Below are 16,764 nucleotides of genomic sequence, written 5' to 3'. Positions count from 1 at the left end.
ATTTTGTATAAATTGTTGTTTTTATACATTTAACCATATAAAATTAAATACAAAAATGTTCCTTTACGCAGCGTTAATTAATATTCTAAACTGAATCCAGCATCATAATATCAAAGTGTTATAAACTAAGTCAATTCTCACTCCATTTAATTCAGTTCTAACAATTTTCAAAGACAAATAACTATTAATACCTAATTCCACAACTGTGTACCGGACAATCATTGTTCAGTGTTGCCATCCTATTGCCATTGTTTCTATAACGAACGGGCTGTGTAGGAAATAATTATTGTTTAGTGGCAACACTGTAGTATCGACACGTGTCTTTTGTCGTTTCGTTGTTGCTGTTAATTAAGAATTAATTAATGGGGAAGGTTTTTGAAGAAAATGCTTGAGGGAAAATTTTGATAGTGACACTTACGGATAGTGTGTGTTGTTGTTAATGTTTGTTTTTAGACACTGAAAAATATTGAATATCAAAAAAGTTCTAATACTTTTTTCAGATACAACATCTTAAGACTATAGACTAAGCCTGTACTTGGAACTAAGTATAGAAGTGCTATAGAAGTTAGTAAAATTGTTTATATAAACTATTTCATCAAAAAAAATATACAAGTAATCATTCTCTTAATTATAATAATAAAGATATTCATAATAATATAAACACATTGAAGCATATTTCCCAAAAACGTCACAACTAATTGTCAACTCGAACTTATTACGATCTAAAATTAATTCGCAAAGGTCGATCGACCCGCAACAAAGCGCACACAATGATTGATAACGTTTCATTATCACCGGCCATTGGTTGATTGTTCGCTCTGAAATCGAATATGTTCAAACTTCGAGTTTACGTAGTTACGCCTTTATATCGAGTTATGTAACTCATTCATTTAGTTTATTGACTAGTTGAACCACGCGACTTCGTTCGTGTATAATTTGAACAAGAATTACTCTGTGTTCAAATATAAGCTGATTTTTGTACAAGTATACTTCAGTATCAAAGCTCAAGTCTATCTAAACTATCTTTATACAAAATTTTACCGCAATTGGTTGAGCAGTTGAACCGGAAAAGCGTAGGAAACAAGCTTTCGTATTCATTGCTATAATTATGGATTAACATTATCTCACGAATTCATCCGCATGAAAAATGGGCCTGAATTAAATTGCTCTGTTACTGGTTATGCACTATCTATATGTCAATTTTCATAAAAAATCATTCAGTAGTTTTTGCGTAATCGAGTTACAAACATCCTAACAAGCTTTCGCATTTATAATATTAGTTCGTATTGTTAATTTCTAATTATAGTCAGTATTAAATCCTTTTGTTGTTTGACCTATTGCGTTAAAATGTCAAGTGATGATGACACTGTGATTATTTGCTGATGTGTTCGAAACTTTTAATTGGTTTGACACATACGTTGTGGGTGTCTATAGAAATAAATTGTTGCTTTATTTTGCTGGTAGTCGCATGATTTCTGCTATTTACTTTTATATAATCATACTACACATGAAAATGGAAAGTTCATGACAGTGATTTGTTAAAAAGTCGGCTAACGGCCGTTTTCAGTACCCTTTTATATTAGCCACTGTTTACTAAAGAAAAGTATTTTTTAACATTTTAACGTGATTTTGCTTAATATAATCAATCAATGGATAGTTATTCCTACCAAAATCAGCAAAATTTGATGATTTTAGATATAGAGCAATCTATCTGAAATAAGTATGTCTCTCTCTTTGAATGGCCGTTCATCTACATTCTTATTACCAGAAGTAATTATTTAAATTTCCAAAACGATTACGACCGTCTAAACCAATATAAGAACGTCAGAACAATACAATAGACGTTATCAAGAACACAGCCTTACCAAATTAAAATCCGTAACTAATTAAAAATGTAGGTTAATCAACCTCTTATAAAAATCACCAATACACAATACCACATTCCAGGCTACATGTATTTACTCAATTGCCTACGTAGAACAAACATTCAATATTAGCTAATTACAGCTTGCATTCATTTGCAAGACAATGGGAAAACAAACCTGTGTCAGAACAAATACTTCGTCAATACGCTTTCCAACTACCACCGTGCACGCTTGTCAACACGCATTTTGAACTCACAGTGTCACAATTTCTTTGACTTCGAGACACAAACGTTTTGTGTGTCGGACTTGAAGAATATTTTTCTTGTATAGTACAATGCAAATATTATAATGTTAATACAGCTCGTTCTGTTTTCACGCATAATGTATGTTGACGTGAAAGTTTTTTTGACAAGCTTAGAACAAAAGTTGTGTGGTGAGTTAAAGGGTGTTTGCGAATGTATAGTGTTCAATGAACGCTTGCGTAAGTGAAGCGAATTTTGATTGATTTTCACACGAAAATGTACCGAAGGGAAAAGCCGTAGTACTAGAAGTGTATCTATGTAGTAATTGGTATTTAATCTCAATCCTTTTTCGTACTGAGAGCGTCGTCTCTCAAGGTGCGGATAATAATTGCTATACATAGCTTGTATGCTTTGAGTTATTCTTAGATCCAATAAATTCCAACACGACCAAAGCTCCCTAAATTCTTATAATGTGCCAATATTAGTCCCACACCTAATACCTCACGATACGATAGAAAGAGCCCATTTTTGCCAAACAATCGCCAAACCGTCGACGTAATTTTAATAGAACATTAGTCCTTTGTACCATTGTCGTTACTAAGTACACGATCCTATCATCCCCAGCGACAAAAGAGGAGAAAACCCACCCCAAAGTATCGACATAATAATGAGGAACCGGGAAAAACTTCTGTTGTGGAATGAAAAGCGCAAATTCGTCATTAGGCGGCGCTTTCCGCCATTGTTGTTGCTTTCTCCCTCGCTCCAGTGTGATACTTTATAAGTGGGAGCGGGAGTACCGATGGTCCTCCGAGCCGGATTGTTCCTTTCTATGTTAGCGACATTGTTTTCGCTTTTATACCCGCCTGAATTGGGATTGTCTTGTCTGTTTGAATGGCCGGTGGCGCCCCTCCACGGTGGATGAATACAGCCTTCTATAAATGGGGGGAGACAAAGGGTTGGTAGAGGTTGGTCTCTTGAATCGGGTGGAGACAGGTCGTTCGATTATTGTATCGATTCAATGCATTGTCCCAGCAATGAAGGATGGTTAGCAAATTACTTTTCTGCGTTTTGTTCTACGTTTTAATAGTTTGATTTGTTCTTGTTAGATGGGATTTTATTTGTATTTATTAGACATACAGTTCAAAATACTGTGATAGTACATTATTTCATACTTTATTGATTACTACTTTGTTACTTTCTTAGTTCTATTATCTCCTGTGTTATTTTTTTTTTCAATTCCTTTTTTATTCTGCTGTGACTTCCACACGGATATTTTTTGCTATTTTTAATTTTTATTACGATCATCATAATATATATAGTACAAGATTTTTACTATTGTTCATATTTGTCTTCAAATTAAATCTCCCGCACCACTTTAAACTAAAAGCATAATAATTCAAAAAGATAAAATACTTATCCTCCACTTCTTTCCCAGGTGCAGAATGGAAGCTGCTGACCGAAGACGAGAAGCGTCCCTTCATCGACGAGGCTAAGCGCATCAGAGCCATGCACATGAAGGAGCACCCGGACTACAAGTACAGGCCAAGGAGGAAGCCCAAGACCTTGAGGAAGGAGGGCTATCCTTACTCCATACCGTACCCTAGCGTGCCCATGGACGCGCTCCGAGCTGGTAAGTGGGAACATTATGAGAATGATAAAAAATTACTGATAAATACAATCCCGGGTTCGATTCCCAGGTTCGACAAAGTGCTATTGATATTCTGTGTAATGCAGTTAAAGAGATTGAGAAAAATCTGATACTTTAATAAGTTTCCGATTTTCAAACCTGAAAGCTTGGCGAGTAACATTATCTGTTACCACAAATGTAAAAAATACTTTTATTTCAATAAAACAAAATATATTTTTATAATTCAAATCTTAAATGACAATAACCTTAAACAAAAATCTTCGATCAGAAAATCATTGTTGTATTAATGAATAATAAAAAAGATGCCCAGGATTAACTAGTGTTGAGATAAAATACATTAGTGTGCCCGAAACAACTTGGGACTTAAAGCAAGAAATACAAGTACGATAAAAAAGTAAAACTTTCTACCATTTTAAATTAATAACGTACATTACAACCTACAATAAAAACAGTAGCATTTCAATGTAACAAAGCTGAAACAAAAGCTTTCATTACATTGTAGTCTGAAACAGAGGTATATTGTCCAACTGTCATTATAGGCCGTCAAACAATTTAGTTTTATCGCGTTTTATTGAGGCTTCTGATCGAAACAAATGTGCATTCGTTAATGGAAGGCATAAATGCAGGATGTTTTTTGATGTCTGACTTTGTATCACTTTCTGTTGTAAAAAATGCTCTTGTAATTTATTTGTCTCTCTGTTTGTCTGTCTGCTTTCATGACTAGACGGATTGTAATAAGCTAGACAAAAAGTCGAAGAGAGGATGCTATTTTTACCAAAAGACGGACCCTAAGATGCTGTACAAGGAATAAGAAATTGTTCTTCTTGTAGGAAAATAGGACCTGCACGACTTGCGTTTGGTTTGTTACATAATTTACATATTTATATCTCGTAGCTCGATGAATGACTTCCTAATTTCACCATAAGTAATCTATCTTTCTCAAATATGCATCCTTGACGTACTGTTTAAAGTGACCACTGCGCGTAAATGCTAGACTTACCTTAATGCAGGAGTTGTCTTTGGAAGCAGTGGGCAGAATTTCACAGATCCAATTGAACATTTACAATCTCTCAATTTCAGCGCGTGCCCACAAAAATACGCAAGAAAAATCATAAAAGATACTGTTACGCATTCATTATACAACTAATTTGAGTGAAAACCTTCGTTCCGGCCGAACAGTCCAATATCGCGTTTTTTTCTAAACAATCCGTTATGTTCGAACAAAACTTTTCTATACAAATACCTACAGAAGGTCTCACAAAGGGCGCTGTGTTGGATGTTATCAGACTATTCATTGAATGTCATCGATTCCGTAGCCGAATTGGGGATTACACAATTGTCGTGCCTCGTTTACTATGCTAGTTGCGTGGTTTGTTTTTGATTCACTTGACTGCTGTTGTCTGTATATTTTATACAAAAAAACTGTTTTAATATCGATACAGTGTTTTTGTATCAATGCGGTTGAATACGACCGCGGTGTTTGATACAGGGTCTTCAACTATCTTGATGATACATTTTATGAAAATCGGTAAATCGGTTTAGCTAAAAAAAGGAATTACTTACATAAAAAGACTTTTAGCTTGACGAACGACTGATTTTAGTACTAATTTTATGTTATACTTTTCACGACTTTATAGACTTATAAATCCATAGGTACACTTAAAATCGTAATATTTCTAAAATTCAGAATCTTCTATTGATTTAGATAATAATATTAACTATTTTAGAAAGGATAAGTAAGACTAGTTTTTAAAAATGAAATTGCTCTTCTCGTTATCATCACTACTCTCTCGCCGATCTCCTTTCATCGTTAGCTTTACATACAAATACAAAATATTGTAACATTATATTCCCTTCTATAATCAACAATAATAACAAAACTCTACTATCACAACTACTATCTCAACCACTCGCTTATATCAAACGAGGCACGCGGGTCAGTCGCCTTTTCACGACAAAAACGTACGCCTACAGTGAAATAGTCACGACAATACATCGTGACTTCGAAAACGTTACATTTTTACACGTATACATGTTTTTATAATAAAATATATATAGTATCTTACTAATAAATCGTAATATCTGATTAGTTAGAAAGTGTTTAGTGTACCGACAAACGGCTAGCTAGCGAGAAATTTTGTATGAAAAATTTGATCAGCGCCTCTAGCATGTGTCGTGAGAACTACTTTGGCAATACATTTCAAATGTCAAAGTCTCAATATTGTACCGATTGTAGAGAATCACACTACTGGTCTCAAGCTTGAAAATTAAAAGTTAGGATACTTTATATGTTTACCAGACGCTTCGATCGAGTTACATCGGTCGTGATCACGGGCTGGCATATTTTTTTTAACCCATTACTGTCCCACTGCTGGGCAAGGGTCTCCTCCCAAACGATGGAGGGGTTGAGCCTTTGAGTCGATCATGCTGGCCAAGTGCGGGTTGGGGAATAATCATAATAATATACAGTTTTAAAATTGATTCAAAGTGACAAAATGCTGTATAACTAATCAGAGTTTAAAGGAAGTTCATCAGTGAAACAGATATTTTATAAACTGCCATTGTGGTCTGGGCGGTAACACATTTGATACTGAACAAGTGGTCTCGAGATCGATTCCCTGGTTCCTGGCTTCTTATTTTATATAAGAATAATGAGTCGAAAGAAGAAGAAGATAAGAATAATGTTCTCAATGGCATTTCCATCTCCGAGTTCAGTAACATGCCCTGTATATGGCAATAGACTCGCCCCCTATTACATAGTACTAACATAGTATATGGCAAAACGTGGGTGTATGATACACCTTCGAGTATAACAGGCGTTATAAAAAAAAAACATTTATTCGATAGTAAACTATAAATATTTTTTATTACACGAACTTATAGTTTTTGATGTGACGTGTTACGATACGATTTCGTAGTGCTTTTTGTGCCGTTTTATTAGAGAAAGTTACTGTGGTTCTTTTGCATGTAGATGGTCGTAATATTCTTGTTATAAATGTTACAATTGCTGCGTTTGATGTTTTGCCGATTCTGTTGCTAAATGTGGAAGTTTATTGATTTAGTATTTGTATGGGTTTTTGAATGCTGTGGGTCTAAATTTTCCGATTTTTATTTGTGTTTTCTTGCAAACATAAGAACATGATTATTGACGATGTATACAATATATAGGTAAAAATAATGAGAAATATGTTTTTATTAGATTTCAGGAGATTTCCCTTTTATACGGTTTAACTAAAACATTCAGTATACATTATCAAAAGAAAATAATAACTTAAAAATATTACACGAACACATTTCAACCTGACTGCATACACTTAAATAAAGCTTAGTACACAATACATGTTCCGAAAAAGCGCTTACCCAAAGACCTCTCAACAAAAGATTCCAAATATGAAAAGCGAGCATAGTTTAAACCTCCTTGGCTGCTTTTGACAGTTGACAGTTTTCACTGTCAAAGTGACAATGGGGTTAGTTGGGGGACGTCAGGGCCCACCCCATTGACATGCGATTAAAATTATTGAAAGATTTCGCGTTGTTATTGAATTTTTAAAGGGTTGTTTTGAGGTTTTAAAGTAGGGTTTCTTGTTGGGTGTTAATGAAATGGAAAATGACCCGTGCTTTTGATATTAACATGAGAAAAGATGTTTGTTTCTTATTACATTTTTGTAACAATTTTTGCTATTTGTCGTTTCTCATACTTTGTTCGTTAGCTTCGTGGTCTCTTGGGATTATGTTAAACTGAACTCTCACACGCTAAATTACAACTAAACTCTTTTTAATTTAAGTTACAGTTAGAGTAGTTTTAGTACCTAATATTTAGTAACTTTAAAATGATTCAACATTGCACGCGGTGCATTCTCATCCAAAAAAATACAAGCACAAAGTTACCTAATCAGAAGTCTTCCACAACATGCCTATGTAATATAACATATTTATACCATGCCTCATAATTCCAACTACGAAAAACCGTAAACATTTACTTTGAAAATAAATAGCCCCACTAAATTACCCAACTTAAATATTTTTACCCATTGCGGTTTGTACTAAACGTGGGCGGAGTCGGCACGTGTGTTCTGACCCTTATTTAAGGGTCGCGCCACACTTTGCACTAACATAGCTTTTAAGTTAATTGCAGTGGTGAATTTATGTCGTGGAATAAAACTGGGGGTGAATAATTACTTCGAAATGATTTTTAATATGCCTCTAGATGTTTTAATTAGTAATACAACATTTTTGTTACTACATTTTTGTGTATGCGTTTTTTGTACGTTTGGAGGAAATGTTGATTTTGATGTAAAGAAATAGTTTAGTTGTGTAATGTTACCTTAGTTAAAGGGAACTGAAAGATATCCTCGATTATAGTTCTCATTATGTTTATTTATGGTTACGGGATAACATAGAAGCAAGCTAACCTCTAGAGCTTTTTCGGTGTATAATTTTACTTGCCTAGTTTATAAAATAAAACTCTTTTTTGTTTACAAAAACACTTAATCACAGTCACTCACTTTATGCAATTTCCATTTAAAACAGAAAGATTTATCGACGTTGCCAATCATTATCTTAATTTTGTCACATTTTGCTTACATACTTGAAAAAAACACTCTTAAAATTTTATACCCTTTCAAATCGAAACAAAACACCTACACAAAATAATAAAATCCACTTACTCCCGTCCCGACAACGTAACGGGCACGCGACGGGCACGTGATGGGCACGTGACGGGCACTGAACGGGCACGTGACGTAACAGGGGTCGCAAGTGCAAGCAATGACGCCCATTGCGGGTAATTTGGGACATAATTGATAGTTTTGTAAATGTTGCTGTTTGACGTACTGATTTCATATTTTGCTACTAGATTATTATGTTTTTTGAGTTCAATTGGTGGAAAACTGGTTATTAGAATAAAAAGTTAAATTAAAATTTCACTTAAATTACTTGAACATACTTAATATGTTTGGTTAGTAATTAGGTGCTAACTGTGTACAACGCAAGTTTCCCTGCGTCCCTATAATATTTGTTAAAGACCAAAATAAAAGAAAAAAATAGGAATCATGGAATTTGATTCATACAAACCATAGTTCATATTTCTTTTCTAATTAGGTCTGGTCTAATTTAAGTTAAATAATAATTATCTTCATACACAAATTCAAAGTTTCCGTAACTCAAAGATAAAGGTGGCTAAAGTATGCATTCTCCTCCTTTTTTCACTTCTAATAATCAAACAGTACAACTTCGATTGTGTACGGTAATTATCATGATTCGTCGCACAACATTTGCATTCGCAAGTTTGCGACCAATAGAATGCTTTGTTTGTCATTGATAGTTACGGAAGTGCGATAAGTCACACAAATTTTTCGACTAATTTAAATCCCACATATAAGGTATATTTACATTATATTCAGACTAAAAAGACGTTGCCAAATTAATTTAACTATTATGATCAGTTTTGGCACTACCTTCTGCCGTCAATACGTATTACGAATCACGATGCTAAGTATATAAGGGCGTGAAAATTACAAATTCTAAATAAATTCCTTCAAAATGTTCGACTATGTGAAAAGTGAACTTACGTCCGGTATTTTTAGGAAGATTTTCCTATTGTAATTTGGAGGATCTCAATAGATCATTAATAGTCATCGCACTTAAAACTTTATTTTGTTTTCTGATTGTACCTTTTGTAAGGTGTTTGAAAACGTGTATCAATTAATTAATACAACGTCCCACATAATATGTAACACGTGTCTACATTGTTCTTTAATAACGTTTGATGTTTGGACACGGTCGCAGTGAAAGCGGAAAGCGTTACATTTCACGAGCTATTAGATACTAACCCACAGACACATGCGTGTCATAAAGATGCATATTGGTAAGTGTAGTAGACGCAAGAAAGTATGCTTAAATTAACTTTTGTCTGTGGCATCATTTGGTACATCGGTATAGCCTTCCCTTCTGTCAGCTGTTAAGGGAACTTCCACCATAATACGCGGGCTAAATATCGAAATATTGAATTTGTTTTCAAGACAAAAAAAATATCCTTCAAAAGAAACCCATTTCACCACAATAGATTAGGCAGAAGACATTGCACCTACTCATAGTTATATCAGCAGAAAATGGGGAATTTTCATCGGTACATTAGAATATATTATGTCATACATATCTTGCTATTTCCCGCTACCTCTCCCGCCTCCTCCCCGCTACCACTTAGACCGATAATTCCCACTATTTGTACAAGAGATTCCACGTAACGTTCGACATCACTCGTGTAAACATTGTGAATGAAACAATGGCGGCCGAATGAATCCCCTGTTATACCCTGTTTATATTGTCTCATTATTGGAATTGTTTATCTGTATAGCTAAAAATAAAGCGAATTGGGCTTTCTATTTTTTTATTACATCGCTCTTAAATGCACTTATTGCACAAAATGTGTTTTTCGATATTTTTTCATTTCAAAATTTTTGTATTTTCGAATTCACATTAGTGTCCAAAAATCAAAAACATTAGGTCACTTTTATTTGACAATTGCTTTGAGATCGAAGGTACAAATAAGCTTACACTTTGTCTCGTCGTCAAAAAAAGTAGGTGGTATGTCGGGAACTGTTCTCATAAGACACCCGATATAAGTGAGCACTTGAGAATACTCGTTCTACGAAAAGATATATGTACTTTCTGCCATTCAAACCATTATTATCTTTTAAATAATATACTAAGCTCTGATCTCAATTTAGTGTTTATCGAAACTACCAAAATAACCCATTTAAATAATATTTTAAAACAAAATCTCACGATTACCTGTACAACAAACAGACGTCATGTATTACTGAGTTTGATCAGGTGCGTCTCATTATATAGATAATGTGGCCATTGTGCGTTGTTTGTCTCTAGTTTAACTGTGAATGTGGAACTTTTGTTAATTAGTAGCTGATTCACGCTGATTGTATCAAAGATAGCTGATAGTTTCTAATAAAATAATTGCAGCCATTTTTCCTTAACTATTGAAATGGAGATGGAATAACTGAGGAAGAAGTAAACAAAGTGTTGCACAACATGAAATGAAACATGAAATTTGACAGAAGCCCAGGTCCCGATGGAATCAGCACTGAAGCTTTAGTATTTGGGAAACCCACACTTCTACCCCATATTACAAAATTATTTAATTCAATACTCCAGAAAAGTCAAGTCCCAACAAAATTTTGTCACTCCAATATCATCTTACTTCATAAAAAAGGCGATAAAAGCGAAATTACTAACTATCGTCCTATAAGTCTAAGTTCTCATCTCTATAAAGCCTTTATGAAAATCATAGAAAATCGCATTAGTGGCCAATTAGACAAACATCAACCTCCCGAGCAAGCCGCGTTCCGTCCTGGTTTCTCAACTACTGACCATCTTCATACCCTTAATCAAATAATTGAAAAATTTTCTGAATTTAATAAACCGCTATATGTAGCGTTTGTAGATTATTCCAAAGCCTTTGATAGTATTACACATTCTGCAATAGAAACAGCCCTCATCAATCAAAACATAGAGCCTGGTTACATCCAACTCATAAAAACCATATATGAGAATAGTACAGCAGAGGTTCAGTCTTCTGGTCAATCCTTCCAGATAGAAAAAGGCGTCAAACAGGGGGACCCGCTGTCTCCGAAACTATTTACGAGTACCCTGGAGGAAGTTTTCCGTAGCCTAGCGGTTCCGTGGCAGTCACAAGGCATTATTATTGACGATAAAAGATTGACAAATCTCCGGTTCGCCGACGACATTGTCCTTTTTTCAACATCGGCATCCGAGCTCCAGTTGATGCTTCAAGATCTGAGCACAGCAAGCCTTCAAGTTGGACTTCATATGAATCGGACAAAGACTCAGGTCATGACTAATAGCACGACGCGTAGGATCGAGGTAGATGGGCATGTCATACACTATGTCGACGAATATGTCTACTTGGGCCAGATAGTCTCGTTCAACAACAGGCAACACAAAGAGGTTGAAAGACGTATTGAGAACGCCTGGAAGAGCTTCTGGTCCATGAAGCATCTAATGAAGGGTAACCTTCCACTCACCTTAAAGCGGAAGCTCGTCGACATGTGTATACTGCCCATCCTAACCTACGGTGCCCAAACATGGTCCCTGACTGAGATTCAGAAGTCCAAATTGAAGGTTTGTCAGAGAGCTATGGAGCGTAGCATTCTTGAAGTAAAGAGGACGGATCACGTCCGGAACTCAACGCTACGCTCCAAAACGCGCATAGCCGATGTAGGGAAAAAAACCGCTAGGCTAAAGTGGGATTGGGCCGGGCATGTTCACCGAATGCACACCGAAAGATGGGCTAACATTGCCACGAAGTGGACGCCACAAGATGGTCGGCGCCGAAGAGGAAGGCCTAAACGGAGATGGCGGGATGACCTGGATGCGTTCCTGCATGGATGGCCAGACGCAACAATCGACCGAGGGGACTGGAAACTCAGGGGAGAGGCCTTTGCTCAGCAGTGGGACATAGAAACAGGCTAAATAAAAAAAAAAAAAAAAAAAAAAAAAAAAAAAAAAAATGAAATGGACTCCCTGATTAGAAAAAGAGTAATTATGTTGTCTTCATGAATCAAAATTGTTAAGTAAAGTTCGTCTTTTATGACATTTCAAAGCGATCCGAGGGCTGGTTTGAGGAAGAGATAACTGTAATGTTTAGTGCTCTATTCTAAAGAGCGCTTTCATATGTCCAAGTACAACTCAAAATATTAAACTAAATCATTATTTCATATTCTAAGCCTTATTTATAGACGTGCTAAACCATGAATGAAACCTCGAAATTATCAAAGCTTCGTCAAGTTACAGTTTGTAAGATATTTCATCACATGATCAACTGTCACGTTTCATTCAGCTTTATGTGCTCGGCCTTCACATACTCGTGCCTACAGCCTGTTCTAGTTTGACTACCGCAACGATCCATTAAAATAGGCCTGCCAATTAACCACTTTTTATGTTCCTGTCATTACACAAGCAACCAAACAAAAACACTGTGACTAACCCCTACAGAAAACCAGCAAAATTAAAACTAACCAATAGATGTCGCTAAACAATCCATTTAATTATTCACAGATGGCGCTGTTCTCAAATAAAATTACCTATTTAAAAATCACGAATTTCAATACAATTGTCAAAAGAAATAAAAATGGTAAATACATTGACAGGCATTACTTAAAACACATATTTTACTTATTTTAACAAGTGTATCTGACATATGGTATTGTATCAAATACAGACAGGTTTCATAAAATTAGTCTATTATTTCGCAACGGGTATACATAAACGTTTTATTGTTGGTACAAGTTAAACTATATTAATTATTATGTAAATTTTCATATAACAATAGCATCTTTTCAGACGATTTACGTATTCATATTGGTTACAACATGTTTTTCTTTGATTGTTTGGTAAAGTTATTAATAATGGTAATAATAATTGACGCAGACATTCTTTTGTTATATTGTGCACCATGTGTAGTTGTGTTTTTAGGTGAATAGTATGTATTGTTCTGTGGGCGTGTGGTGATTGGCTTGCCCACGTGATTTCAAGGTTATATTGTCTATATGTTGAATCATTTCTCCTATTGTTATTAAGTTGTATGTATCTATATTATCGTGACATATACCGGGATTGTATATTTAGAGTAATAAGTACAGTCGCAAGCCCTTGTTTATACGCAGTATAAAATGTATGAAAGCTTTCAACTTAGTTTGATTTGATTCTCTACACAAACGAAACGGGTCTTCATTACCATTAAATTAGATTATTATCTTAATAAAAAGAACTTGATTTGTTCATCTTAATTGGTTGATTTGTATTTCTTCCAATAAATATCTAGATGTACACGTTGATTAATATTGGATGACCCCAACGCCATCTGGCATGATACGTAAACTATAGTCAAACAAATCAGTAACCAATAACTATAACAATGTAATAAAAGTTTAGTTTGAATATCAATTTACAGTATTTTCCTGTTGTTTCACACGACATTCCTAATTAATACCGTGAAAACTTTTTACAATCGAGGGCAGAGTTTTTGCTCACGAACTTTTTGTCTTAATCTTATAGCAGCTGTTTGTTTAAATGATCAAGTCGAATTTTCCTTATTTTAGACGTATTGTTGCAAAAAATACTCACCACGTGGTCTACGAACACTACTAAAATAGTAACTTCTTAACGAAAGTAAAAAAATAGAGCTACGAAATATATTTTTTCTAAGATTTGAGAATTGATTGGTATTGAATCATGATCGATTGAAATTGAATATACTAAAGAGTATACTTATGATTTTAGTAAAGCTTTGAATACTGTTATTATAACAGTTCACGAAATTATGATTAATTACCCACAAAAAAAATTGGTCTTTCTCTACCCCCATAGCAAAAAGGCGTAATTTTATGTATGTAAAAACTGCTCGTTACGTTTTACGTTAAAACCCAATATATTTATTTTTAACTCTACGTTTCTGTTGAAAAGGCTACAGTTACAAAAGGTTTAATGACTCGGTTGTAAGCCATGAAAAAACCCACTGTAGCTAATATGTTGTTTGTAGGAAAATTCCGTCGACCGTCGGCCTCTGTCTCAGAAGAGCATGGCCAATTATTTGCGGAATCACCCGCTAAATAATGATTTTAAAATTAGATCTTTCACACTTTCCTGCGATATAATTGGTTGGACGTTTACCGTTGGGTTATTCGGTGAAAATTTTCCATGATCTATTGTTTTATTATGAAGGTATTTCTTTGAATTAGTTCGTTGTGAAAATTTCGATTATTAGATAAGAAAGCTTGCTTAGATACAGTTTTCGGAATATTTGATTTACTGTGAGAGTTTCGATCTTCTGGAGAGAAACTTTGATTTAATGCTGGGGCCTATTTAGATAGAGTTTTTGGAATATTTGTTATATAAGTGTGAAACCGTGGTGACTTTCCACTTAGAATTTTTTAAAATTGTGCTCTTTATAATTCGTAGCGTAAAGACTCTCTGTGTATCTTCTTGCTAAGTTACATTTCTGAGTAAATACAGATTTACAAAATGAAAGCTTTATATTACAATTGGGGTACAAATCGTTTCTATTTTTATAAAAACAGAGTTATCGCAGAAGGAAATCGTAGCACTAATCCTCACTTACATTCAAAACATTCGGTGCTAATCCATAGCATAATCCAATAAATTGCTTATTCATGATTAGCATATTATGTACCAGCAGTTTGTTACCGAACGGAAGTGTCCAATCGCGTGCTTCGCCGGAAGCCCCTCCCCCCACCGCCAAACTGCTTCCGGTCACGTGACGTCATTTACATGACAGTTGAGCGCTCGACGTTGGGGAGAACGGACGTGTAGAGCAAGAAATTTTTGTTTATGGCTCTAGGAAATGACTTGTCGTTTTGTTTATGTTTTTGTTTCTTTTTATTTAGGTTTTTGGGTAACGTGGGAATGTTTTGCTTTTTAGAAAAACAACAAAAACGGCTTAAGCCATTGGTCTATCGACTTTTATATGGCAACGGTTATACCTGTACCATATAAAGTCCTTTCTTTCCAAATTCACAAGAGCACACTGTACAGAAAAATTACAAAAACTTCCTACAAAATTTTACAATAAGAAGTATCACACTTAAGTAATTGTAAAAAAATCATTTTCATTAGAAAGAAAATTCTTCATAATCCATTAATTTTCTTGTACCCGACAAAGATCTTAATAAGTACCTACGCAAGAAAATTCCACACCAGCCATTTTTTCCCCAAACCATAAGCATGATGTCATTGCACCAATCATTGCCATAGCAGAGTAAGATAAATACCCTCCTACCAAACTGGGATGATTTGCACGAATCGCAGCTAATCTATCAATTTAACCACGGTTTGTTAAGTACGTAGGCACCGCTCCCTCGCTATGAAACGGCGAAATTTCACCCTAACTGTCATTTGGAAAAGCTTAAATATGTTTTTGGTGATCTAGTTTATTTTTTTCTTGTCATAATAGTTGTTACGATATTTATATAACTATACTATTTAGTACACAATGTAGGAAAATGCGATCTTTTTACGAGAGTGACAAAATCGTATTAGTGTTAATAATCTTGCAATGGTTTATTCAGTCACACAGTACAAACTATGATTGCTTATACCTTTCAAGTTGGTTAAGGGGTATAAAAAATCCTTAAACACTTGAAGTACCTAAACGTTTTAGAGAGTAAAAGTTCCAGTTCTGAAAAAAAATACATAGAAAAGAACCAAAAGCTTTTTCTAAAGCCAGTTCTATCCCACACATAATATGTCATAGAATTCTGCATCATTCGGTATAATGTAAATGAGACACCATGACGAATACGCAAACACAAATACCCAAAAATTCACCATAATCTTCACATCATCATTTGTCTAACTCACCACTCACAACAAACTGAAACCCTGTTCAAGAAAAAAATTAAAAACCCTTACACAATACATGTAATTCCATACAGGGGTCTACGTCACGCCATACATCCATAATGACCGTCTTCCGAATAATGTATGTAAATATAGCATACTATTGTAAAAGGATCGGCAGAAAGGTCGGACACCGACTAAATGGGATTTTCATGCGGGTTTCCTTTTCAATAGTACCCCGAGTTTTTTTCTCTCTACTCTTTATATTCGAATGTGTTAAATTTCTTGGAAAAATGGTTATTTTCTGTCCCGTCAGGTGATTTATCGACTGACCAGTACGGCTTGTTACGGTTTACAATTGTATGTTTTCAATGCAATTTTCGAAGGGTGTTGAGATTATTTGTCTGCGGTTCTATGGGGTAGAATATAGGGGATTATGTTGAGCTTTACTAAATATAGACCTGTTAAAATTGTTTTGAGTGCTAGAGCAAATAAAAGCTCTTCCAATGCTGAGCCAAAACGATTATTAGGTAAATATATTAAAGTAAAAGAAATTTCGAAAAATCTGTGGCCACATAAAGGGATTGTTCAGCTAAGTTCGCTTTTGACAATATCG

The 16,764-nt window shown here is 34.8% G+C and overlaps 1 protein-coding gene across 1 annotated transcript in view; it reads left to right on the top strand.

Moving 5' to 3' along the window:
- Positions 1 to 16,764, top strand: part of LOC142987696 (uncharacterized) — a 50,340-nt gene that overhangs the window by 20,479 nt on the left and 13,097 nt on the right. The window contains exon 3 of the mRNA XM_076136643.1: positions 3,543 to 3,737. Coding sequence (XP_075992758.1) covers positions 3,543 to 3,737 — 195 coding nt within the window. The remainder of the gene's footprint in view (positions 1 to 3,542; positions 3,738 to 16,764) is intronic.

The sequence above is a fragment of the Anticarsia gemmatalis genome, chromosome 3, assembly GCF_050436995.1.
Source record: "Anticarsia gemmatalis isolate Benzon Research Colony breed Stoneville strain chromosome 3, ilAntGemm2 primary, whole genome shotgun sequence".
NCBI classification, from domain to species: domain Eukaryota; kingdom Metazoa; phylum Arthropoda; class Insecta; order Lepidoptera; family Erebidae; genus Anticarsia; species Anticarsia gemmatalis.
This window is presented reverse-complemented; position numbering and strand designations above follow the sequence as displayed.